The sequence below is a fragment of the Suricata suricatta genome, chromosome 7 (assembly GCF_006229205.1).
Source record: "Suricata suricatta isolate VVHF042 chromosome 7, meerkat_22Aug2017_6uvM2_HiC, whole genome shotgun sequence".
Taxonomy (NCBI): Eukaryota; Metazoa; Chordata; class Mammalia; order Carnivora; family Herpestidae; genus Suricata; species Suricata suricatta.
Genome location: NC_043706.1, coordinates 31,812,449 through 31,839,057, shown reverse-complemented (window position 1 = coordinate 31,839,057; position 26,609 = coordinate 31,812,449). Strand labels below are relative to the sequence as shown.

Genomic DNA, 26,609 nt, shown 5'->3' with positions numbered 1-26,609 from the left:
TTTCCATTCCTCAGGCTGAGGGGAGCAGGACCTGGGGGCTGGGCCAGGCCCAGGGCAGCGGGAGCACTTTCCAGGCAGCCCTGCCCCGGCCCCCTCCCTCTGTTGCCGTCTGGGGACAGGGTTGTCCCTTCTGCTTCTCTCCTGGTTCTCAGAACCCTGTGACCAGACGCTGGAACAAGAGGGCAGGCTGGTGAAGCTGGAGAATTTGCCTTTCATGTTTATTCCCGCCTGTTTGTGCCTTGGCCTAGAAATAATGTTGTCTATTAGCGAAGCTCTGCGGGCCCAGGGGCTCCGAGGCAGGGGTGGACTCACACCTCCTGTGTCCTCACGTGTTTGACAAACCTCTGTAGCACATGGCAAACACCAGGCCTCTCTTTAGGTCTCATGAATGTTAACCTGTTAACTCTCCTAGGGCCCCTATCCTGACTCTCTGAGGTAGTACCATCACGATCCTCATTTTGCAGACGAGGGAACTGAAGTCTGAGAGATGAAGTGACGGGTCCAAGGTCACACTGCCAGAGTTGTTGGTGGAGCTGGGTTCTAGCCCAGACAGTCTGGACTTCAAATCCAGTCTCCTGCAGATGCAGGGCAGGGACAGCGGATAGTGAGGGCCTTCTCGGACCAGGAGATAACCAGGGAGGCGCATCCAAGCCCACCCTGCTTCCAGCCCCAAGGCCACACTGTGGGCCTGTCAGGACTGAACAGTGTCCCCAGGGCCAACTGGGCACCTACCCTCTCACTGTCCTGAGTATTGGTGACTTGTGATCTCGGACCCCGAGTCTGGGGTAACTGGAGCCAGGTTCTGCCATTGGGCACAGGGTCTTGGTGGCCGAGGCATGAATATGAAATGTGCCACCAGCTCTCTGGGAACCCTGGGCAGGTTGGGCACAGTGACCATTTATTGGTTAAAAATGCAGAAACCCAAGGGGTTAGCTTGGGACTCTTGAGGCCTCAGGTCAAATGGGATCAGGAGGGAGGGCAGGGAGGGGAAGGGCTGGAGCTGGGGGCACTCATCTTGTCATCAAGAGTCCTGGCCCACTGGTCATGTGACCTAGGCCTTTTCTCTCAAGGCCTTAGTTTTCTTATCTGTAAAATGGCAGACTTGGAGCAGACGACCCCTTTGGGCTTGCCATTCTAGCATTCTGATCCCATGATTTCTGTTGTCCACTCAGCAAGTGGGGGGTATCAGCCCTGAGCTAGGCTGAGGGTGGGGTGGGGCCCTGGCTACCTGGCCTGGACAGCTGAGGGGTGACAGAGGCACAGCCTGGTCATCACATCCTGGTGGGGCACCGACTGTCCTTCTGGATGTGAGGGGATTAGATGGTGGAGAGCCCACAGGGATGGCGGTGTGGTTCTAGGTACCTTGAGTCTCTGCCTCTGAGGTATCCTGGGCAGAGGGATGGAGCAGGGCCTGGCACTGCCCTCCCCACAGTAGACGTGGGAGGCCCAAGCTGTGGCCCCTGGGGCTAGGCTGGGGTGTGACCACTTCTGCCACTGGGGAATCATCTCTGCCAGGCGTCACCGGCCCTCTAGCAGGGAGGTGGGGGGTGTGCATGGCAGGGTGAGGGGGCTTGTGAGGGCTAATTTCTCTGTCCTGGTCTCCAGGGAGGAGGTTGCCGGCCATGATGTGGACAGGGGCTGTGGCCTCAGGAGGGAGGCCAGGCTTCTCTAGCGTTCTGTCTTTTCCCTGCCTCCACTCTGCACCCTCCAGCCCCCTCCTCCCCCCTCCCTGCTTTCCTGTCCCTCTAATGCTGCTCTTATCATGTGGCAGGTGTAGAGTGGTGCGCAGGCTTGGGGCTGGAGTAGCTGGGTTCGCGTTCAGCACTTCATGGTTCTGGGATGCCTCTGGGCTTTCCTGTGGGGAAATACGGGGATAATTATGTACCTCATAACCCCCTTGTGAGATTTCAGGGAGTTTTTATGCATAGAGAGCTTAGAACGATGTCTCACACAGAGCAGGTGCTCACTAGAAGTTAGCAGCCCTTTTTTTTCATTAGGATTGTTTGATTGTTACCTGGGCCCAGGCTAGGAAGCACCTCCTCCTCCAGAAAGCCTTCCTGGCCTGCTCTGGCCCAAGGTCCTCCATTGCCCACCTCAGAACCCTCCCATTCCGACAACTTAGCCCAATGATAATGTGGATTAGTCACCCACTCAGTGCCAAGTGTTTTCTGTGCCTCATCTCACTTAAGCCTCTGTGGGGCAGGATTATCATCCCTTTTTTACTGAAAGGACATTGACGCCTCAGGCAGCCAAGGAGCTTGCACGGGGTCTGGGGCCAAGGGGGTGAGGATGGGAAGGCCAGAGCCCTAAGGCCACAGTGCCCTGGGGAGCCATTGCAGTTTGCAGCGAGGTGGGAGCAGGGGTGGAAATGGTTCCCCATTTGGCAAAGCTCACTCACGCTGGCTAATGGGGCAGGAGTGGGTGGGGGGTGACCTCTGGTGTCTGGTGGCACCAGGTGGCCTGGGTCCTGAACCCTGAGGGATCTGCAGCCAGGCTCTCACGCTTTCTGGGCCTCAGTTTCCCCATCTGTACCCTGTGGTGGGGCAGGGTTCCCCGGCTAGAGCAGCTGTCTACAGGTGAGCTGTCCTCACTGACGTAGCTCTCATTCTAGCGACTCCCAGCCCGTGTGAGGGCCAGCCGCTCCCGTGATTAGTCTAGGCCAAGCTGGGGGACAGCCACCGGGAGACCCCCTTGCTGGCTGCCTTCTGAGGGTGATCAGTGTTGAGGACAGTGGCCCATCCCCTCCTCTTTTGGGGATCATCTGCCAGGTGCTTCCATAAGACTGTCTCCTGGGTGAGACAGACAGGTGTTGGGCGAGGAGCCCAGAGGCCTAGGTAGGCGGGTGGGGATGGGCTGTGTCACCTCTCTTGGCCCCAGGGGCCGCTCTGGTCCCCACCACATGGTTTGTGAGGATGGTGGGCCTCATGGACGCCTGCACTCGGGCTGTCTCATTGCAGACCGAGAGCGCATTGGGCAGGACTCGGCGTATGAGCAGGAGGGGAAGGTGCAGTTTGTGATTGATGCTGTGTACGCCATGGGCCACGCGCTGCACGCCATGCACCGTGACCTGTGTCCGGGGCGCGTGGGGCTCTGCCCACGCATGGACCCTGTGGACGGCACCCAGCTGCTCAAGTACATCCGCAACGTCAACTTCTCAGGTGGGTGTCCTGGGCCATGCAGTGAGGGGAAGGGGTCCCTGGGGTTCTGCTGGGTAGAAATTAGGGGATATCTCCTCAGATATTTCCAGGGGATGTAACTTCTTAAGATGTTCCATGCAGGGGCCTCCCCAGAGGAGTCTCTGCCCTGGGCTCAGGATCCTCCCTGCTTCTTAGTAAAAGTTCAGCCAAGACATGAGTATGTAACAGTCCCTGGCCCCTACAGGCATTGCGGGGAACCCTGTGACTTTCAATGAGAATGGAGATGCCCCCGGGCGCTACGACATCTACCAGTACCAGCTGCGCAATGGCTCCGCTGAGTACAAGGTCATCGGCTCCTGGACCGACCACCTGCACCTCAGAGTAAGCACCTGACAAGGGCAGGGAGGGAAGAGCTGGGGGAGGCAGCCACTGAGGAGGCTCGGGGGTTTGCTGCTGCCAAGTTTGGGCTTCCTTCCATGCCCTTTTCCAGGCCTCAGAGGGTCTGGAGTGCCACTCTGGCCTGAAGTGGAGGAACAGGACAGCTGGACTTCTGGTGGCTGGACCCCCTGCCCTTTCCCTTGGCCTAGGGCCTTCCTGCCTGCCACCTACTGGCAGAGAGAGACTTGGATAGACATATTCACCCTAGAGTGAAATGGCTCAAGGGCTGGGCTGGTGTGGGGAAGGGAGATGCGGGGGGGTGGGGGGGCTGCGTTGGGATGAAGGAGGACAGTGGCATAAGGCAGAGGGCGCAGTCAGCTGGGGTTTCTGGTGGTGGGTAGAAAGCTGTCTGAGAGCATTTCCTAGAGCCGTTGTACTTTACTAGAAGGTCATGTTTCTGGGTGTTATGGGCGGCTAGGGGTGGGGGGTCTTCTCCTGGGTCCTCCTAGATACATTTTCTCAGCTCATGATTGTCCCAGGGATTTGGTGGCTTTCCCTCTCTGGCCTGCAGTGTACGTAGCTATAAATAGAGCCATGTTTTTGGAGAGAGAGGACTTGTGGTTATCCCCCAAGGAAATGCCTATGGACTTGTCCTCCACCTTGCAGGGTGAAGGGGTGAGCCACGCTCAGAGTGGGCACGGTGAGCCACGCTCAGGGTGGGCACAGTATGACAGCCACATGGACCAGAGAGACACAAGAAGCCCATGTCCTGCCTCACCTATCCTTGCTCCAGACCCTGGGCGAGTTGCATCGTGCCCCTGCGGTCCCCTCTTGTAAGAATCTTCCAGCGATGAGCCCCTTGAGCTCCTCAAAGCACTTTTTGCCCATGATCCCATTTAGCTCTGACATCTTCTAAGCCAGAGGAAATCTCTCAGGAAACCCAGCCTGAGGGATGTTCCAAAGGCCACACAGCAGTGGGGGGCACACAGCTCATTCCTATAGTGATGCTCCTTGAGTTGTGAACGGAGACAGAACAGGGCAGGTGGGGGCACTTGGCAAAGTGGGACAATACCCCAAATGGAGGCATGTCTCATTTGGGTATGGTGGGAGGAGGAGTGGGTGCCAGTGATTCAATTCAGCAGCAGCGGCAGTGGCTAATCCTTGCTGAGCACCTGCTGTATACAGCTACTGTTATAAGCATGCAGATGGCAGCCTGGTGAGACAGGGACTATTTTTATCCCATTCCACAGATGTGGTAAGTGAAGGCAGGGCCTTGGTGTTGGGGTGGGGTGCTGATGATACAGGGTCCCTCCACCATCATGAAGTTCGGGCCGGGGATGGGGGGGATGGTTAGAGGGAAATGGACTTAAACCATCACACCTCCCCCACTTTCTCTCAAGTACTCAGTTTGGTCTGTGCTGTGGGGAAAGGAAGAGGAAAAAGACTTCCCCCTGCCTGCCATGGTCTTCCCCCAGGGCCTGAAAGTGAGGCGGCCTCTCGTGGCCAGTGCCCGGACCTCACTACTTCTGTGATAGAGTCTACAAAAATTCCCTGGGCCCCACTGTGTGCCAGCTCTGTGCTGGGGCTGGCTATGCAACAGGGAACAGACACAAAGCCCATGGGGCTGATGCTCTGGGGAGATTTAAGAATTTCATCACAACTTCCAGATGGAAGCCACAATGAGTCACAATGGGGCAAAGTGGCCTCATATTTGCCATTGTTGGATCAGGTGGGAAAACAAAGGCTCAGAGAGGTGGAGGTGTTTGCTGCCAGGCTCACGGCCAGCTAGCAACACACCTGTGATCCCAGGATTTACCCACATTCGTTGCTCTTTCCACTGGAGCCAGAGTTTTCTAGAACAGAGAGAGAGAGAGAGAGAGAGAGAGAGAGAGAGAGAGAGAGAGAGAGAATCTTAAGTAGGCTCCATGCTCAGCACGGAGCCTGATGCGAGGCACAATCCCACAACTCTGGGAACCCCTCAATCATGACCTGAGCTGAAATCAAGAGTTGGATGCTCAACTGTCTTAGCCTCCTAGGTGCCCCTGGAGCAGATGCTTTGAATATGGCTCCCAAGTATAGTCAGACTCCCTTTGCTGAGGACCTAGAGTTCTTCTGGGCCTCTCCCGTACTTTCCAGACCTTTGTAACACTGAATTCAGTAGGATGTGTGTGCCCACATGCTTGTGGCTCCTTCGCTCACAGCAATTGTGTCTTCAAAGCCCTATAATGGTGACTTGCACTAATTCAGAGCAAGATATAAAGAAACGCTAACCCCTGGGCACATATTATGTATCGTTGGTGAAAACTTCTGTTTATAGCTCTCTGCTGAACTCAGCTTCCTGTGCTGCCCAGAGGAGGCCCCATGGGCTGAGCACTGCACATAAGTCACCTGCAGGGTCTGGTTAAAGCTCAGATCCTGAGACAGTAGGTCTGGGTGGGCCAACATGTTGCATTTCCAGCAAGCTCCTGGGTGATGTTGATGCTGCTGGTCTGGGGACCAGCAAGCTGGGCCTTAAGGGGCTGGGGGGTCAGAACTTCTTAGTTCTCTCTGCTTCCCTGGGTGACTCTCCATTGTCCCTGCTGCTCTCTGGGGCTCCGTGTCTCTACACGGCCCTTGGGAGTTCAGGATGCCGCATATGTCAGCCATGTCTAAATCAAGTGGGTGGGCTTATTTAAACCCAGCTGTTCTGGGGAGGCTGCGGGCCACATTTTAACTGCTTAAGTGGGTGATTGAGGTTTGGAGCCCCAGGTGCTGGCCAGTGGGGTGACCCGGGGCCCTGGGGCACCATATCCTGAGGCCGGTTCCCCTGTGCTGTCCTTGCCAGATAGAGCGGATGCACTGGCCGGGGAGCGGGCAGCAGCTGCCCCGCTCCATCTGCAGCCTGCCCTGCCAGCCAGGTGAGCGGAAGAAGACTGTGAAGGGCATACCCTGCTGCTGGCACTGTGAGCCCTGCACGGGGTACCAGTACCAGGTGGACCGCTACACCTGTAAGACCTGCCCGTACGACATGCGGCCCACGGAGAACCGCACGGGCTGCCGGCCCATCCCCATCATCAAGCTAGAGTGGGACTCGCCTTGGGCAGTGCTGCCCCTCTTCCTGGCCGTGGTGGGCATCGCCGCCACACTCTTTGTGGTGGTGACCTTCGTGCGCTACAATGACACGCCCATCGTCAAGGCCTCAGGCCGTGAGCTGAGCTACGTGCTGCTGGCTGGCATCTTCCTGTGCTATGCCACCACCTTCCTCATGATTGCTGAGCCTGACCTGGGCACCTGCTCTCTGCGCCGGATCTTCCTGGGGCTGGGCATGAGCATTAGCTACGCGGCCCTGCTCACCAAGACCAACCGCATCTACCGCATCTTCGAGCAGGGCAAGCGCTCGGTCAGCGCCCCGCGCTTCATCAGCCCCGCCTCGCAGCTGGCCATCACCTTCAGCCTCATCTCCCTGCAGCTGCTTGGCATCTGCGTGTGGTTCGTCGTGGACCCCTCCCACTCAGTGGTGGACTTCCAGGACCAGCGGACGCTCGACCCCCGCTTTGCCCGGGGCGTGCTCAAGTGTGACATCTCCGACCTGTCGCTCATCTGCCTGCTGGGCTACAGCATGCTGCTCATGGTCACTTGCACCGTGTACGCCATCAAGACGCGTGGCGTTCCCGAGACGTTCAATGAGGCCAAGCCCATCGGCTTCACCATGTATACCACCTGCATCGTCTGGCTGGCTTTCATCCCCATCTTCTTTGGCACCTCGCAGTCGGCAGACAAGGTGAGTGGCGGGGCCTTGGGGGGGCAGTTAGCTGTTGGGGGTGAGGGCTGTGAGACCGGGGCAGCCTCCGGGGGATCCCCAGCCTCTCACCCTGCTCCAGAGATGATTTCTTATTCCTGTTGCCCCACTGCCTTGTCTGTCTCCAGCCTGTTCTCCAGTTTCTGGGTTGTCTCTCCTCTCCCCCACCCTTTCTCTTTTCCTGCTTCTCCTCCCCTCCCATCTCATCTCCCACCTTCCTCCTCCCTTCCCTCCTCCCCTCTGTCTTCTCTTCTCTTTCCCTTTCTCCTCTCTCCCTCCCATCACCTCCCTCTCTTCTCTCTGTCAGCCTGGGATGCTGACCCTCTGTCAGCCTTCATTCTCCTATAGACTGTCCTTCCCCTCTTTCCCCTCTCCCTACCCAGCCCCATCTTCTTTACCTTCCACTCCTCTCTTCCTGGTCCTCTGTCTGCACCTCTCTCTGCCCTCAAAGGATCCCCATGGGTTCCCAGGCCAGGGAGGGATCAGGCACTCACTCCTTCTCTCCTGGTCCCCAAGCCCCTGATGCCCAGGAGCCGGGGGTGTCAGCTGAGGGTCCTCCCCTCCACCAGCCAGAGCTGCAGAGAAGCTGTGTCCTGCTGGCTCTGTCAGGCCATCCTGTGGGCCTGGACTCACCCCAGGGCCCTGTGTACTGTGTCCACAATCTGGCTCCAGCACTGCCTGGCTTCTGTGGGGTTTTATCTTAAAGGGCTGGGAGTCACTGAAGTCAGAAGCCAGAGACGGGGGATTGTGGGGACCAAGGACCCCAGCTCCTGGTCTGAGCTCCATGTCTAGGACCCTGGGCAAGCCAGCTGGCCTCTCTGCTTCAGTTTCTTCATCAGTAGATTGGGGCCATAATCCCTCTCTTGCAGTGTTTAAGGTGTTGTAACAACAGTCACACGGCATGATGGGTGTGGAGGCAGTTTACCCACTGTGCGGGGGTCGGGGGGTGGGGTGCTGGGGCTGAGGAATCAGGAGGAGGGTGATGGGGACAGGGTCAGAAAGATGACGGGGCAGATGGCAGAGGACCCAGAGTCTGTGGGAAGGACACTGGCTTCTACTGTCAGCGAGAAAGGAGCCACAGTAGGGTTCTGAGCAGTGAGGAATGTAATGTGGTGCAGATTTAGAAGGGTCCTGCCCGCTGCTGGGCGGAGCTCCTGAGGAAGGCGAGTGGGAGCAGGACTGCCAATGTGGTTACTGCAGTGATCTCAACACGGGGCTGCCAGCAGCAGGGGTGATGGGAAGTGGGGGCTCCTGCAGGTGGGGCCGGCTGGATTTTGGATGGATTGCAAGTGGGGCAAGAAGTGCAGAGGAGAATCAAGGATGACTCTGTAGGTTTTGGTGTGAGGATCATCGGAAGGAAGGGCTGTCCGTGCCCCAAACTGGGGAAGGCCACAGGGGAGCCTGCGTGGGGGCAGAGATCCGGCAGTCCTTTGGATGTGCTATGTTTGAGAGGCTGGTTGGAGGTCCAAGTGTTGCTGTTGAGCCAACCATTGAATGTACTACAGGTCTGGGGTTCGGGGCTGAGGGCTGGGCTGGAGATGTAGACAGGGGAGTCGTCAGCCCACGGACAGCATGTGAAGCCATGAGCCCACCCAGGTGTGAACTCCTAGGGATGCTTGTCTTTCAGGGAGGCTGCTGTCAAAGCCACATGGATGGGGTGCTTGTCATGGCTGGACACTCTACCTAATGGCCGGCAGGCTCCACTGTGGCAGGCTAGGGTATTTATCACCATCCCAATTTATAGATGAGGATGCAGAGACACAGAGAGGTGAAGTGACTTGTCTGAGATCACACAGCCAGTCAGTGGCAAGGCTGAACTTGACCCTGCCCCGCCTAATTCAGGAGCTCCCTAGCCCCACGCCCAGTCCACACTGCCCCCTGCAACCCTGGGCCACCTCCCTGCCCTGGGGCTTCCTTTGTAGGTGCCACCTCTTCTCCAACAGCCCCTCAAGGGCAGGAGCTATGCCCTTCATTCTGAAACCTGTGACCTGGCCCAGGGAGGCCTGTGGCCTGTCTTCCAATGGTGGCCTGTGGGCTGAGGGGTTCTGAGAAGCAGACCTCAGTGTCCTGAGGTCAGACACCATGTTTGGCTCCAGGGCACCCTGCATACCTGAGTCAAAGCAGCCACCGGGCCCTGCTGGGTCTCCAGCCCTGCACTGGCCTGCGGGGTGCGGATGCAGACAGCAGCCCCTTGCCCGGCAGTACCCAGGGGCCTGCAGAGCCAGGAGGGGAAGCCACGCCCCACTCCAGGAAGCTGGCAGCTTCAGAAAACACCTTCAGCAACACCAGGAAGCTCCTCCCTTTGGCTCCTCAGAGAGTAAAGGATCAGTCCTGGAAGGCAGAAACACGGTTGAATCCCTTATCAGACTCCCAGTAGTTTCCTCTGGCTGCCTGCCAGCACAGCACTCCCTCATGGGGTCCCCACCCTCGCAGGGTGTTCGACCCTCCAGCTGTTGAGCCCCAGCCCCCTCTCTCAGCTCCCACATCTCTCCAGGCCACCCTGCCTGCCTCTCTCTTCTCCCTTTTTAGGAGGCTCCCCTCAGTATTGATTAAGAAAAGGAGCCTCTGAAACGATCTCTTCTGAGGCCCAGAGGGGCAGGGACTTACTTGCCTGGGGTCACACAGCAGGCTGGCCTGACACCAACTTGTGGCCTCTGACCCCGTTCTGCCCCTGATGGGTGGGACATGGGACACGCCCCTCCCCCCCCCACCCCGAATGGGGGGAGAGGAGATGAGCTCTGAAGTCCCTGTGGGTTCAGACCACCAGACCTCCTAGAGGCACAGGCAGCCCTGGGGCTGCATCTGTGCTGCGTTCTGTCAGCACTACAAGGCACCCCCGTGGAAGCTGTAGGCCTGGCTGCTGTGCGTGTGTGTGTGTGTGTGTGTGTGTGTGTGTGTGTGTGTGTAGATAGAGTGGGGGGGGCTATTGTCTAGAGCTGTGGTGCTGTGACAGAGAGGTGTGTGTGCCTTTTTGTGCACATTCAGAGGTGGGTGGGTGGTGTGCATGTGTGCAGGTGGGTGCATGTGCAAACTGAGGATGGGCAGGTATGTATGCTCAGAGGTCCCTGGCTGCCGGTATGTGTGTGGGTGTATAGATCAGGTATGTGTGCCCAGCAATGAACGTGCAGATATGTGTGTGTGTGTGTGTGTGTGTACAGTTGTATGTGTGTATTCAGATATGTGTGACTGCATATGTGTGTATGCAGGTTAAGTGTACCCAAGTGCATGAAGGAGCATGTGTGCACACACACGCATGCGTGCCCAGGTAGGAGTCTGAGTCATGCATGAGTGTACAGCTATGAGTTCAGGTGTGTGTGTGCAAATGCAGAGATGCGTGTGTATGTGGGTGTGTGCGTTTGCAGGCACGTGCATGTGCCCGTGTGTGTGTGTGTGCGCGCGCACACGCATGCAGGTGCCGGCGCAGAGTAAAGCTGTCCTTGCTGCTCCAATGAGCAGGTGGATGGATTTCCCAGCATTAGCCTGGATTTCCAGGGGTTATCGCTGCAGCCGTGTGGCATTACTCTGAGCCGTTGGGAGTGTGCTTTCTCTACCGTGTGGGGTTAGTGCTCAGCCAGACTTGGGCGGTACCTGGCCCCAGGGGCTGCCCAGGTCGTGGGGAAGTTCACTGATCTGGTTTGTACAGACTCTGGGGATCTCAGTAGCCACGAGGGTGGGCCTGGGCAGAAGCACGGAGCCGGCAGAACTCCTCAGTGTCCCCAACAGGGCCCCCTGTCCCCTACACCCACCAGGCCTAGCACAGAAACAGGAAACTCATCACTGACCTCCACAGCAGCTCCTTTCTGTGTCCTCTGCCCCACCCAAGGTGACCTCTGTCCACACCCATCAAACCCAACCTTTAGTCTGGGAAGCAGTCACTTGTGAGGCTAAAGCAGAACTTCTTGCAGAGGACAGAGTATAGCAAGGGCCCGACCAGAGAGGGGAGCAGGTCAGGTACCTCTGTCAGGGAGATGGACGGGAGGGAGAAAGTAGAGATCACTTCCCGGAGGTTGCCTGTCACCCCCCCTGTCTCTGAGAGCTGCATCCATGCCTGGGCTGCAGCCCTGTGCGGGTGCCTGCTGGGTTCTAGAGGGCCACTGCTTCTTCGATGGAGTCAGCATGCTGCCACCTCCTGGTGACACCACGCACCTTCACACAGGGGGCTCCAGAAGGGCCCCTGATCTAGTGGTGGGGTGGGAATTCCAGACCTTGGGGGAAGGAAGGGGACTCGGGGTGTGCAGCCCCACCTCTGCTTACACAGGGCGGGGCACCCCTAGCCTGCATAGCTAGAAGAGCCCTCAGGGTCCAGGCTGGGAGGGTGGGGCCCCAGCAGATGGGTGAGCTTTGCTTAGGTTTGATCTGTTTACACCGCATCTGCATCTTGTATTTTGTTTGCAGAAAAGCTCCTAAGCTGAAAAGCAAAATAGAAAATAGAGCACCAAGGATTGTGCTCCCTCCTCCCCCGCACTGGCTCAGGGCTGGCTTCATGGTTTCAGGGCTTTGTGAAAAAAAAGAAAGAGAAAGCCCCTTGTTCAAAAATGATTCAGGATTGAAGATGGTGGCAGCAGGGCATGAAAACAAGTGTGAATACCCACGGAGCTGACTCTGCCTGTATTACTAGAGGGGCCTAGCATCCCACCGTGGAGTCTGACCCCCAGGCCTCTGGTCCCCAACACAGGGCTGTGTCCACTGCAGGGCTCAGAGAGGGGCCTCGGTCCCTGGTCCCACCAACTCCGTATGGGCCCAATAGCACCCCCTAACTCCACTCAGGCAACAAGGTGGGACAGAGGGTGCAAGATGACTATCTGACTTGGAAACATGACCCTTAAAGCCAGGAACCCCCAGTGTGAGAGGCAAGACTGCCCTTGCCCTCAGGGAGCCCCCAATCTAATGAGGGGGACATACCCTCACCCAGCCCAATGGTGAAGATATTGATTAGCCCAGACCTTCATTGTTGTCTCCGATGGTGTGGAGCCTGTCCCCCACTCCCTGCCCCAGCCACCAGGCCCACCTCAGGAGGTAGGAGAGGTAGCCAGCACCCTCCCACTGGCTAGTCATGCTTGGAGGTAGTGCTATCACCCGAGGGGGCGAGTGTGGCTTGCATGTAAGGGTGGGAGTGGGGGAGTTGACTGTGTCCAGAGGGGTGTGTGCTCCTAGGGGACTAGGCTCTCATTTCCCCAGGCCTGTGACATTTTCTGAACAGTGACCGTGCAACAGCCTCTGCACACTACCCCCCCACTTCCCTGTGCTGCTGTGCAAGTTCACGCAGCTTCAGTCTGTGTTTGGGTGGCCTCATGGATTGGGAGAGGTAGGTGCTCTCATCCCATTGCACTGATGAGAAAACTGAGGGCCAGAGAGGCGTTGAGACTTCCTCGGGGCCACACCCCTCTCCTTTTAGACCCTAGGGCTTCTCCAGCCTCTCTCCCAGAGGGTAGCTGAATCAGGTTATGTGGCATTCTGGAGAAGGGCAGGAGATGGGGTGGGATATGAGAATGGGTGTCATAGGGGGTTGGATACAGCTGGAGATCAGAGAGAGCTCCTAGAGGAGGTGGCCCATCAGCCCTAGGGGAAGGGACTGAGGCCTAGAAACAGCAGATTTAGGGGGCAGAGCATTTCCTGCCCAGCCTTGCTGAGACCTGGGGGTTACAGCCTGGCCTCCTCTGGGCCCACCCAGGCTGAGGGCAGGGGCAGCTAGAGGGATAGCTGAGGCATGGAGGACTGGGAAGGAGGGAGGAGGCGGGGCGGGGACCCCAGGCGGGGGTGGTGGGAATTGTCAGGCCCTGCCTAGAAGGCCCCACTATTGAAGAATGGATTAGCCGACACCCAGATTAATGGACTTTCATTTTGCTAAACATCTGTCACTGTTAGTGCTAGCGAGTGAGCGTGAAATGAGCTTTGACCGTGCTGCCATCGCCATACCTTGCCAGGCGTGGTGGCTTCCGTGCCAGTGCCTGCTCTGCACAGGGTGGCCTTGTGGCGGGGGGGCAGTCACTGAATGGAGGCTTGGTCGAGGAGCTGTGGCCCAACCACTGGGAATTACTGCAAGGCACCAACAGATGTTTTTCTCCTTCTCAGCCCCGTGTGGGGCGGGGGGAGGGGGCTGCCCCTGGGAGGGTCAGCTGTGGTCCCCTGAGGGCCCTTCCTCGCTGCTACCTCCCTATAGCATGTCGCAGTGGGGAACCCTTCCATGCACATGGCAGGTGCCAGACACTGTTCTACGCACATTCACCATTTATCAAGTCATCTCACCCTTACGGCCACGCTGTGAGGTACGTGCTATCATATCATGCCTGTGTTATATATGAGGAAACTGAAGCACAGGGTGGGACTTGTCCCATATCACATAGCTAGAAGTGGTAGAGCCAGGATGTGGTGTGGTCTAAATTCCCAGGTCTATACCGCGACTGCCTTCTGCCCGAAGTCAGGGGGACACAGGGTAGGGCTCCCGGGTCTGTCCTCTCTGTGTCTGTCTCTGGGATCAGGGCCCCTGAGGCCCTGGGCGGAGCCCCTCTGACGCAGCCCCTGGCCCACCTGCAGCTGTACATCCAGACAACAACGCTGACGGTCTCGGTGAGTCTGAGCGCCTCAGTGTCCCTGGGGATGCTCTACATGCCCAAGGTCTACATCATCCTCTTCCATCCGGAGCAGAACGTGCCCAAGCGCAAGCGCAGCCTCAAAGCCGTTGTCACTGCCGCCACCATGTCCAATAAGTTCACACAGAAGGGCAGCTTCCGGCCCAATGGTGAGGCCAAGTCTGAGCTCTGCGAGAACCTGGAAACCCCAGGTGAGTGCCCAGCCCTGCTCCCTTTCCTCTGCCCCCTGCCCCTTCTTGGACAAGGCCACGCCCCTCCCTGAGCTGGGTCCTCAGTGGGTACTGGGAGGGCCCCAAAGCCACAGGTGAGTGGGAACTCCAGGAGACCCCTGAGGCACCAGGTTAGTGCCCCTCTGCCCTGCCCCATCCTGGTAACCAGGAGAGACCCTCAAGGTCCCATCCCACCTAGCCCTGGCTACACCCTTCTAGGGATATCTGCCCACCTAGGGTGAGGTCACAGGGAAGCTGGTTCATGCAGGGTGATGGGGGAGGGGCTCTGGGATTTCTCTGCTCAAGGGGTTGTCTAGAGGGCCCTGTCTTCTGGCCCTTCAGTAACCCAGGCACAGGGTACAACCTGGCCACCCACCTACAAGGGCCCTGAGAGATGGGGCCTCAAGATGTGGGTCCCCAGGATGGAGAAGGGAAGGAGGGAGTTGGATGGAAGGCCTCCAAGGCCTCAGTTCTCAGTTAGCAGGGTGTTCCCAAGGGGTTGTCCAAGGAGACCTCAGCAGCAGAGGGGGGTGGGGAGAGAGAAGGAGACAGGGACCTTGGCATCTAAGGGGCAGGTTCAAGGTCTCAGCCTGGGCAAGAATGTGCGTGGGAGGGAGTGAGGCCACCATCTTTGTCGACTTCTCTGGTCCCCTTGCAGCCAGCCCTCTGTGAGAGGAGATTGAGGGGAGAGAGGAGCCGAGCATGCGAGGGGCAGGTTAGGCCTCGGGGGCGCCTGGAATAGCGGTGACCATTTCTTAAACCCTGATTGTGTGTCACACCTACCATGTACCAGTTTTCATCTTCACAGCAACCTTGAGAGGCAGGCATTTTTGTCATCTGTGTAATACAAAAGAGAAAAGAGAGGCTCAGAAAGGTTAGGGACTCACCCAAGTCACGCAGCCAGCAGGTGCCTGGGCTGGACTTGACCTCCACGGTAGTATCACTCCTCACCCTGGGAGGTGAGCCCTGGGGTCTCCCACCTGTGGGGTGGGCCTCCGTGGGCCTTGCTTCCAGCAGCTCTGGTGAGGGGAGAGATGGAGGGGCTGCTCTGGTCACCTTGCCCCACTGAGTCGTTGGCTCCTGCCCTGGCCATCCTGCAAGTGCCCAAGTAGCTTAAAATGGCAACATCTCTTGTCTCCTCTGCTCTCTGAGAGTCCTGGGGGGCTCCCATTGGTGGGGAAGGAGGAGAAGAGCCTCTCCCCTCAGGAGACCTGGGAGTTAACTCTCAGTTTGTTCCCTCCAGTCCGGGGGCAGAGGCCACACATGGGCATTGCTGATGGTGGTAGGAGAGATGTGGGCTAGACTGCAGGAGGGTCCGGAGCCCAGGCTCCATTCACAAAGAGGCCAGGAGAAATAGGAGCCCTGGCCTCCCTGGTGTGTTTTGGTGGGGGCGGCGCCTCTCACAGGCTCCCCGCCTTGTAGCTCTGGGTGAAGCATCTTCCCTTCCTGTTGCAGCACGGCTACTGCGTGTCGAGTGACCGGTTTCTGCAGATCTAGGCACAGTTGCAGCTGAGGCCCAGAGAGGGTGAGTGACTCTCCTGAGGTCACACAGCAAGGTGGTGGCTGGCCGGCCAGCCCCACACGGTGTTTTTTCCCTTGACGCTGACTTCACATGGCCTCTCTAGCTCTGGGTCTCCATTCTCTGGGCAGAGCAGCATACCTGGCTTCTGGCATGCCCCCTTCACTGACATCCTGATGACTCTGTGTTGGGCACCCCCCCATCTTTTGCCAAATAACCTCTGGTTCTTTTCAGTCTTTCTCCTCCTCCCAGAACACCAGCTTCCCTGGGGCCTACAGCCCTTGGACATCCTGCAGGGCCACACAGGACCTCCACTCTGAGATGGGAGGGGACATTGTCCCCCCAGGACTCCCCACCTCTGGTCTTCAGTGCCTAGATCTGCAGAAACCCCAAGTGCGGCCCCTAGCCCAGCCCTGTGTCCTGAACCGGGACCCCTCACTACTCCCCACCCCACACTCCTGACTTGCCAACTTGTTTTCCTCGTTCCTGATTCCGTCCCTCATGCCTTACTCTGCTGGTGCAGGAGCAGGTGTGTCAAATGGACTCCCCTCTCTCGGGCTCATCAGAGTGGGACATTAACCCTTCAGGGACCCTGGGCAGCTAAGTAGAGCTAACACCCTGACCCCAAGGGCCAGGGATAACCAGAGTGCAGGACCTTGCCGGACAGCTGTGATAGACATTGTTTCTTCTGCCTCTGTTCAGATTGGTCACATGGGGACAGGGTACAATTGCCACCCCTTCCCACCCCACCCCCCTACCAGACAAGGAGGGGAGTGGAGGCTTGGCGACGGGCCGTGCCATGTTCCCAGGCCCCTGCTTCCTGCAGGGGAAGGGTGAGAGCTGCTACGGGAGCCAGAGGCCCCTCGCCCCCACTGTCCCTTAGCTCGACGACAGCAGAGGCTGTAGAGGTGTTGGGTGAGAGCCAGGTGATTAATTCTGGGGGGGGGGCGTGAGCAGGAAGAGTGGGGAGATGTCACTCCTGTGGAGCAGGGACATTTTTCACTCTGTCACTGGCAGGCCACGTATCTTTAAACAAACAACAGAATAAATAATTCAGGGGCCTGACTGCGGGCAGATTGGGCACAGAGACACGGGGCAACAAATGGGGGCTGTCAGCTCATGCTCGCCACTGCCCAGCTAATTGTTATCTGAGGTGGCAAGGACTGAAAACCAGCAGCAACAGCCTGTTGTCGGCAAGGGATGGTTTTGGGGACCTTCGCGCATACCCCTCACCTGGTCCCTCCCTTCACACCGAGGGTGCCCCTGGAGCGTCGCTCTCCCCACCCTGTCCTCATCGCTGTAGTTATTTCAGCCCTGTCCCTTTGCAGGGTTTAAAGAGGATTTCCATCCACCCTGTGGCTGAGAGCCAGCCAAGGGCTTATTATCCCATTTTACTGATGAGACACTTGAAGCTCTGAGAGGTTCAAGTTGTTGGAAGGGCTGCTTGGCAGGTGCTGAGGTGCCCTGTCCTGGGGAGGGCAGGACTTGACCCAAAGTCTCCTGACTCCTGGCCAGAGCGCTTCCCTTTGAGCCTCACAAGTTAGCTCCCAGGGGCCCGGGCACACTCACTGCTCCCACTTTCCAGATGGTGAGACCGAAGCTCCGCTGAAGGACTCTGGGGCGCCCGGCTTGTAGCTGAGGGCCGAATGTGCTTCCAGGTTCTGGACCCCAAGGACTGGATTTTCTATTGGAGACGGTCTCAGAGGGACAGCAGGGCCCAACTGTCCCACACCTCCCCGCCACCTTCTCTCCTCTCACCCGCCTCAGTGCCCCTGCGGCCGCCCTCGGGCGCCCATCTCCCTACAGTTGGTGGTTTTGCTGCTGTAGTCTTCCTTCACCTCTGAGCCATGGCTGCAGACGGGTTTACAGGTTTGGAAACTCAATTTTATCAGTTCACCCAGGGGGTGATGGACCCCAGGGGAACTGATTCTCATCAGCCTGGCCTGCGGCTTGTGATTCACAGAGCCAACTGCCGGCTCATTTTCTGACAGTGCTGATAGAGCAGGGCAGAGAAGGGGCTGGGGGAGCTCCTCTGGAAAAGCAGTCTGGGCCAAAGGGCCACCGCTCTCATGTTATAGGTAGCAAAACTGAGGCCCAGCAGGGTGGAGGATAGAGCTGCCGGAAGTCACAGAGGGAGGGAGTTAGAGGCTCCTGTCCCTAGAGCACCGATCTGTGCACCCTGGCACCTTGCTCTCAGCACCTCTGGCCTCCTGACCCCTCCCTTTCCCCAAGTACGCCCAGCCAGGCACCTCATGGGTGCTGTCCATGGTCCTTCTTCCCTCATACTCAGCCGGCACCTTGGAGGCACATGGGTGATTTTAGACAAGAAGGTGGCAAGTCTCGGCATACTATAAGGTGCTGTGTTCTTCCCCTCTTCCTGAGGTCGTGGGCCCTGTTTCCTTCCTTTAGCACCTGTCTGGGTGGCACCTAAAACTGGAAACTTCCCAGCTACTGCCCAGGCAAGTGATTGTTCGTGTTCTGCTTGAATATTTCCACTACCACCTGCTCTACTCAGCTCTGGCCAGGGGAAAGTTCTTCCTTTAGTCCACCTGCCCTCCACTCCTCATGCCTCCCCACTGGTCCTACGGTGCGGTCCTCTTCTCGACCCTCCCCCAACAAGTTTGCTTCTTGCCACACTTGATGGCCCTCTGAGACTTGGACCCAGCAATCTGGCCTGTGTCAGTGGGCTTCCGGCTACACTGGTGTGGTAGGTGGGCAGGAATGGGGACCCAGGTTTCTTCCATCTTGCTCCATCAGCCCCCAGAGGGCTGTGTGCGCTGAGGCTGTTTGCTCTCAGTGTCTGCTCTGCCCATGGAAGGCAGAAGAGAGGAAGTACAGGAGAAACCATCTGTTTTAATCAAATGACATGCAAGTCACACCCAGCCCTTACACAAATCTCATTAGCAGGGATGCCGTCAAGCAGGGAGCTCAGGAAATGTAGTCTTAACTTGGCAGTCATGGGCCCAGCAAAAACGGGGTAGAAAGGACTGGGGGGGTGCTGTGTGCAGCCCACTGCACTGCTGCCCTCAATTCCTCTGCCCCAGGCCAGATGCCCTGGCCACACACTCATTTCCTGAGCTGACAGGACCCTGATGGGGTGTCAGGGCAGCTTTGCAAACAAGGGCCCCATGATTGTCTCCCATCGCAACTCCTCTGGGCCCCACCACCCCTCTCTCCCAGGCCATGGAGGGAGACCCTGGATCCTGACAGGACAAAACCAAGGACCTGGCCAGGGTCCTCACCCCTCTGGCCCCAGTCCTCATTTTTCACATGAGGGTGGCACTTACCTGGCCTCCTCACTAGGCTGCTGTCAGGTCCAAACCCTGGCTGGGCAGAGGCAGGGGGAGGCTCTTGCTGCTGGGAAGAGCTGATGTTGTCACCCAGCTTTGAGTGGCGTGGAGAGCCCCAGGGGGCTGGGGCCGGGAAATGGGGGATACCCAGACATGCAAGTCCCAGGGGTGGCTGAGCAAGGGCCAGAGTGATGGGTGCAGATAAGGAAGACTTGAGGCTGAGGTGAGACAGGGACACCTAGAAATGAGAAGGGTAGCCGCACCAAGGCCCAAGGGGACCTGGAGGCCTTCCTCTTTTCCTGGGTGTGGCACGAGTTAGCCAGCTAACTGGTCAGCTAGTCAGTTTCTAGCCTCACGAGCCCCCACTGCTCTGGTTCCATCACTTATTTCCTCTGTCCCAGCTTGCCACTCCCTTCCCCTAGGCTGCCAGGCTATGTCTAATGTCTGTTCTTCGCATGTGCTCTTCCAGAACGGGTGCTATTGACCTGGGAACTTCTGTTGATAATACTTTAAGGCTATACAATTATATTACAAATAAAAATGATTCTCTTCAAGTGTGGTGGAGTCAGGTGGTGGCAGGGGCTTTGTGGCTGGGGGTGGGGGTGGGGGTTGGGCAGACCCTCCCAGAGCAGTGGGGTTGGGAGGGAGTGTTCTAAGGAGAGGTCCTAACTAAAACAACAGTGGGTAGGGCAGGACCCTCCAGGCAAGGAGCCTGGCCCCAGCAAAGATGAGGAGTTGGAATGGATGTTCAGAGTCCAGGGAGGGGGGAATTTAAGGGGAAGGAAGAAGCAGGGGGGTGGAAGGAAAGGGGGGGGCAAATGATGGGATGGGTAGGGTAGGGCCACCATGCAGGTGGGGGGCTGTGAACTCCTTGGTTCAGAGGTCTGGACTTGATGCCATGGGCACGGCAGTGCCTGAGTGGAAGGGGGGGTTTGAAGAAGCCAGCCCCTGATGCCTGGGTACCCCGGTCTCTCTCCTTCCAGCACTGGCCACCAAACAGACCTACGTCACCTACACCAACCATGCAATCTAGCTAGGCCACCAGAGCCGAACAAGAAGAAGAGGATCCAAGACCCTTGTGGCTGACTCGTCGGTCCAGGGCCACTCCCAGGGGCCCAGCTGATGTCTTGCCTGCCCGTGGGCGCCCACGGACGTGGCTTGGTGCTGAGGACAGCAGAGCTCCCGGCGGTCACCGCTGGGCAGCCTGGGCAAGCCGGGCAGGTGACAGGAGGAGGACAAGGGGCCGGGAAGCTTCAGGCCACCCCAAGAGCCTGCATCTTGGACCATGGCCCCTCCCGGCCCCAAATCACAGGGGCTCAGGCTGTGTGGGCCCCAATGCTGATTTTCTCTCTCTCCCTTTGTCTCTGCCTGTCCCATTGGTGACCGTCCGAGTCTATCTCCATCCCCATTTTGATTTTATCACTGCCTTTTCTCTCTGTCTTCACCTGTGTGCTCTGCTTTCCCCTACCTTCTTTCTTTCTGCCTCTCTTCCTCTCCCTGATGCATTCTCTGTCTCCAGGTCTCTCCAGTTTTTTCTCTGTGCTCCGCCCAGGTCTCACGCATCTTTCTTTCCCGTCCTCGCCCCCCTCCTCACCTTCATCACATTCCCGCCTTTGCTCTCTCCCTGCCACCATCGCCCAATTCACCAAACCTTACATGTCGCAAAAGAAAAAGCTCAAAAAAATGCAAAACACAAAAAAGCCAAAACAAAAACAGAGTGTGTTGCAAAGTGCTGCGTCCTCCTGGTGGCCTCTATGTGTGTCCCTGTGGCCCGCAGCCTGCCCGCCTGCCCCCTCCTGTCTGCTGTGTGTCCCGCCCGCCTGCCCGTCTGCCCGTCTTGCTGATGACATGGAGTTCAGTGCCTGGGTGTTTGGTGATGGTTATTGATGACAATGTGTAGCGCATGATTGTTTTTATACCAAAAACATTTCTAATAAAAATAAACACATGGTTTTGCACCCTGGCCCCACATCCACTGAGGGCCCTGCAGCCGGAGAACCTGGAATTAGAGGCAAGGAGCAAGTGGGCGATGAAGCCATGGGGGGTGGGGGCGATGGAGGCTGCCTCCGGGGCTGGCATTGAGAGGGAGCATGGAGAGGCCTTGGGCAGGGAGGGACCAGGACTGTCAGCAGATTCCAGAAATCAGTCGCTGGTGATCCCCTAAGTAAGGGGGATATCCCTGGCCCTCAGCCCCTAAGGAAGGTACCATTTTGGCCCTTCCTCGACTCTGACTCAGTCCTTACACCTGGGCCTCCCATCCCCACCCTGTAACTTGAGGTTCTTCTGCGTCCAGACTGGAAACTCTCCTCTTGAGAGATTGGCTTCCAGGGCTCCCAGCACCCACAGCCCTGCCCTCCTGCCTGTCCTGTCTCCAGGTGACAGGTGCTAGGATGTGTGCCTCTGTCCTAGACAGTAGAGTGTGGCGTGTGTCCATGTGGGCCAGGTGTGCGGCACAGGTACGCGCATGTGGCTCCCCCTGCCCTGTGTGTGTCTGTTTTGGCTGCACATCTGTGTGTGCTCCTGGCACCCCCATATGCACGTTTGTGTGTCTAGTGTGAGTGTCTGTTTAGGCCCAAGTGGGGGTAAAAGCACATCACACCCACGTGGTGAGGACGCTTGTCCCCAGCCAGCGGCAAGTGTGCCAGTGCGTGTTCACCGCAGCTGGCTTCGTTGGCAGGTTGGGAGGGCGGGAGCGGGAAGCAGCTTAGGGGCTGGGCCCTGCCGGGGTAAATTAGAGCCAGCGACACAATGAGGCCACCGCAGCAGCTGAAGCCCAGGCTTCCTGTGCCGCCCCTTTCTGGCCCGCCCACAGGCCCCCCAACCCCTCCTACCTCCCTGGCTAGCTGGAGAGTGGGGCATAGAGGCCAAGGGCCTGGAGGGACCCGGGTAGGGGCCAGGCAGGGACTGGCTGTGTAGAGGTGAGGCTGGTGCATTACATGGTGCCCCTGGTAGTGGCCCCTGTGGAAGCCCATCTTACTCCTGTGGGAGGGCTGGTGTCACACCCACCTCTGCTCAGGCAGGCTGTTCCCTGGGAGGCTGTGTGTGTGTGTGCGTAGGGCACCTGCTTTACGCTCTGTATTTGTAAGGAAAGGAAGGGGGAAGAGGGTGTTTCTCACTGATTGTTTTGCTTTCACAGGATGATTCCTAAGCCTGCAACCCACTGGGTAGAACCTAATCAGCCAAAACTAGGTTGTCAGACCAAGGGTGTTTTCTAGAAGCTCGCAGGGCAGTGTGTGTGTGCCTGTGTGTGGTAGGGGTCGGTTTGGATGGAGAAGGGGAGTACCGCTAGCTCTCCGATGACATCTCCAGCCCAGGCACCTTGTCCTCAGTTTGGTCTGGTTCCCTCCCAAGGCTAAGTCGAGAGTTTGATGATCTGCCCAGGACTTTCCCAGGTGCCTTCCCCATGTCTGTGGAGCACCCCATATCTGTGAAGCCCTTCTTCTAGGTTCCAGTGGGGAGAATTACCTTCTTCCCAAGTGGGGTGCTGGCCCCTCTGCTCCCCAGAGCACCCAGAGCCGGGAGAGGCTCTTGGTGGGCCTCAGACCCATCAGGCATTCCTGAGGCTTGGCCCAGTCCAGCCTGCCTAGGACTCTATGAAGGGGCAGGTGGGATGGAGGCATCCAGGCTTTGGCCTCAGGGGGGTACCAGTCAGATGGAGGAGACACAGCCCAACCTTCAGGGACTGCCCTGTCTGAGGGGACAAACACAGCTTCCCATCTGACGGGAGCGATACAGCCTAGAAATGCTGAGTAACCCAAAGGAACATAATTATGGGACTAGGATGGGTTTTGGTGGGGAAGCCGGGGGTGGAGTGAAGTCCAAACAGCCATGTCCGGGGAACGGAGAAGTGTGCAGCCTCCGCGGGTCTAAGGTGGAGAGGAGGGATCATCTCTCCAGCACTCTGGGAGGCAGACCTGGTGTGGGGGTGTGGGAGGGCGGGTGTCCTGCATCCTCTGGATGGCACAGCCAGCAAAGCCGGGCCAGGGATCCCACAGGTGGCCCCAGCTGGGATGTGCTCTGATGCATGGGTGGGGGAGCTCCCCGTGGCTGCTCGCCTTCGCTCCCCCTGCCCTGCTGCTACTCATGGGGGATACCCAAGAGAGGTGGACAGATGAGCAGCGCCTTTGGAATTTTACCCTTCAAAATGAATGGGGGGGGGTGACTTTGTAGTGTCCCTGGTTCCCGGGAGAGAGGGATGGTGGGCCCCAGAGACCTTTGCTGAGCCAGGGGGGTGATGCAGTCTCCACAAGCTCCCAGGGAGAGGCCCAGAGGCCCCAGGGCTGCAATCTCCTCCTCTGCGGGTGGGGCCGGTGACAATACATTTTACAAGCTCCCCAGGCGTCCGCCATGCAGCCCAGTGGGCCGGGAACTCACTGGTTTTCAGGCTATTCCAACAGCAGAACCCTTTCTTTAAATCAGCATCAGCCTCCCTGGGAACTTATTAGAAAAGCAAATTATGGGCCTCACCCCAGACCTGCTGAAAAGAAGCTTGGGGCTGGGGGAAGCAGGGGTGTCCTGAAGTCCATTTTGTAGGCCTTTCAGGTCACTGCGATGCAAGCCCAAGTCTGAGAGCCACTGCCTGAAATTAACCACGTGGTTGAAATGTGTTCGGGGGGTGGGAGGGGGTGGCATTCAGGCCTAGGGTTACCTGGGGTTTCGGGGTGGGTGGCAGAGTTTCCTGGGATGCCAACACCTTCAGTGCTAAGATCAGGAAAGTCCTGGAAAAACCAGCCACCCCACCACCCTGCGAGACCCCGTTCTGTACTCATCTGACCCACAGGTACTAAGTATCTACCCTGGGCCAGGTCCCAGGTGTGCGGTAATGAACGAGATGGATGTTTGGTTCTGGACCTTGGGGTTCTGCAATCAAGAGGGAACAGTGCCCACTCAAGAGTTTGTGCAGGCCCAAAGCCAAGACTAGGCTGCTACTACCCCTGGGCAGAAGCCCACCAAGCCCGTGGGCCACACGGGACACCTTTGTGGAACCCCTAGGTCCCTGGGGACTCAGCCTCAAAGGCAGTTTACAAGCCTGGGTCCCTTCTAGCGTAGATGTGGAACCCCAATGTCTCATAGCCTGTTTCTCCCATCCTGCCTTCTCAGGCCCTGAAGGCAGACGCAAAAGGGACCAGTTAGCACCATACCGGGTGCCCCCACACCCTCTCAGCCTCAGGCCCGGGAGGAGGGTCCTCGGGAGCCCACAGAAAGATGCTGAGCTTTCAGGAGGCTGTGTGGCTCCTCTCTGGCCCAAGGACAGGCCACAGGCCCTTTGTTTTAGCTGCTCTCCTTGGGGCCTGCAGCTTCCTCCTCCCAGCCTGGGGTTTCCATCTGCCCACTCAACATCCAGGGGAGACTGAGGCGCTCTCCCTGACATCTGAGCTTCTCTCTGCCCCCACCACCTGCCCTGCACTGCCCTGGGTGCCCAGCAGGGCTTGGCCCTGGCACTCTGAGCCTCCCAGGGCTTGGCCCTCCCTGGAGACAGCCTGGCACTGAATGGCACATGGTGCCCAGATCTCACTTCAGTTGGCAAAAGCAGCAATTAGCATTTAATGAGGCTTCTTGCTTTATTTTTAGGTAACCTCCAAGGCCCTGCCTGTGTAATTCAGCCCGCCATTGCTCGGCAGATAATTAAAGCATGTCACCATAATTTGCCTTTTTTTTTTTATAAAGCCCATAATTATGTTTTTATTGCAAGTGAGGGGGGGAAAAGAGGAGGGAAAGAAAACAAAGAGGTGAAATTGGGGCAGGAAATGGGGCTTGGCTCCCTCAGCCAGGCTCCTCTACCCCATCAGCTGACCCAGGAGCCCCCATCCTGGCTGTAGGTCCCTCTGGGCTCCCTCAGCTTCAGGGTCTGCCCTGGGCACTCCCTGCCCAAGAATGCCTCCTTGTTGGCTTGCCAAGCTCAAACTTCTGGAGCCCTCCTCTTCCAGGTCGGGTTGGAGGGCCTTCCTGTTCTTCCCTCATAAAACCAGTCCCAGTTTGCTCTTCCAGTGGGCAGGAAGGGGGCTGCGAGACAACCCAAGTCACCTCGAGTTGATGTTTCCTGAGCTGCACACAGGCATTTGGGAGTGTCTTTATTCTACTCTCCAGTTTTACACGTTTGACGACTTCGGAAGGAGGTGAAATAAAGCTCCCTCCCCAGGAGGCATTTATGGACAAGGCCTGATATCTGGAGTCTGCCTCTGGGGGCACTTGTGACTTGCTGTTCTTTCTCACTATGAGGTGAAGGGCTGTCTTTCTGCACCAGGAACTATACTGCAGTCTAGGATTTTGATACTGGAGCATGGTGGTAGGATCTTATCTGGGCCTCTGATATCAGATTTTCTGAGCCTGCAGGCCATGTTAGGGACAAAACGGGCAGCTGCCCGCATCATTTAGGGAGCCCACTGCCCCCAAACATCTTCCCAACTGCCATCTGCACTGCCTAAAATTCTACTGGCAAAGCCATAGTCTCCTGGGCTAACGTGCGTTCACCCAAAACACATCAATGGTTGGCAATCATATCGGAGTCAGCTGCCCTGGAGTGTGGGAGGAGGGACAGGTAAGTTGTGAAAGAACACGCAGAGGACCTTAACTCGAGTAGCAAGTGGCCCTCGACCCCTTTCTGAACACCACCTCACCCCAACGTCATCTTACATCCACATGGTTTGCCATCATCTTCCTGCTCCCACAAGGACTTCGCTCCGTCAGGGCAGGGGTTTTTGTCACTTTGATCACAGCTGAACATCCAGGGCCTAGACCAACAGCTGACACACAGCAGGCATATAATAAATACTTGTGGAATGAATGAGTTGTGGGGCAGGGGCTGGGCTGGAGACCCATAAGGACCTATTTTTAGCTGTAACTGCACCCCCACCGTCCCCAGTACTTGGCTCTGACCCTGAGTCTCTGCCCAAAGCCTAGTGGTCATCTCTTCATTGTAGCTGCCCAAGGGCTTCCCTAGAGGCCTGAGGTGAGCATGGATGCAGCATGCTGATGATTGGATAGGGAGCTGATCCCCACCACCCCCTCAGGGTGAGAGATACCTTGAAGTTGGAATCGGGACCTGGATTCTAGGTAAGGATCTGCTGATAACTCGCAGTGTGCCCTTGGGCAAGTTCCTTTCCCTCTTTGGGCCTCAGTTTCTTCATCCGTAAAATGAGGGATGGAGCTCTGAGCCCTCTGAGGCTGGGTGAGGAGGCAGCATCCCAGCAGTACAGGAAGGGGAGGGGACTGCAAAGAAGTCTTTTGGGGCATGTTGCTAAGGCAACTGTGCACTCACCAATGGGGAGGGGAAGGGCGTGCCTATGCAAATGAAGCCTTTGCTTTGGCCTCCCCAGTCCCGGTTGTCTGTGATACGAGAAGGCTTTGTTAATGCGGGGGTTGGGGGGGCGGGCAGCCGAAGAGGAGGGAGAAGTGGTGCTGTTTGGGGAGCATGGCCAGTCAAGGGGGCCTGGCCAGCCTTGCCCTCTACCACAGTGTGGTGCTTGGGCCTGCAGGTCAACGTGGTGCTGGAGGAACCTTGAGGTCTGGAGGGTCATGATGCTGGTCAGAATTTGAGAGGCCCCGGAAAGACCCTTCCCGCCACCATTGCCATCAACCTAGAAAATCAGGGAAGCACGGTGTTCAGAGGGCCCCGGTAAAGCTCTCCCCGGTAACCACTGTCCCTTCTGAGGGTGCACTGGGGAAAGCAGGGGACAGAGCTTGGGGGTGGGGGGGAAGAACCTTGGCT

General features: G+C 57.7%; 1 protein-coding gene across 10 annotated transcripts in view; it reads left to right on the top strand.

Moving 5' to 3' along the window:
• GRM4 (glutamate metabotropic receptor 4) overlaps nucleotides 1-20,931 on the top strand; it is a 117,098-nt gene extending 96,167 nt beyond the window's left edge. For 3 of the 10 annotated variants that reach the window (XM_029944219.1, XM_029944217.1, XM_029944218.1), the window contains exons 7-11: nucleotides 2,958-3,158; nucleotides 3,382-3,518; nucleotides 6,340-7,275; nucleotides 13,828-14,074; nucleotides 19,885-20,928. In XM_029944219.1, the coding sequence (XP_029800079.1) occupies nucleotides 2,958-3,158; nucleotides 3,382-3,518; nucleotides 6,340-7,275; nucleotides 13,828-14,074; nucleotides 19,885-19,934 (1,571 nt within the window). In that variant the 3' untranslated portion in view covers nucleotides 19,935-20,928. The other 7 variants (XM_029944226.1, XM_029944225.1, XM_029944224.1 and 4 more) reach the window with 5 other exon arrangements.
• Nucleotides 20,932-26,609: the final 5,678 nt, after the last annotated feature.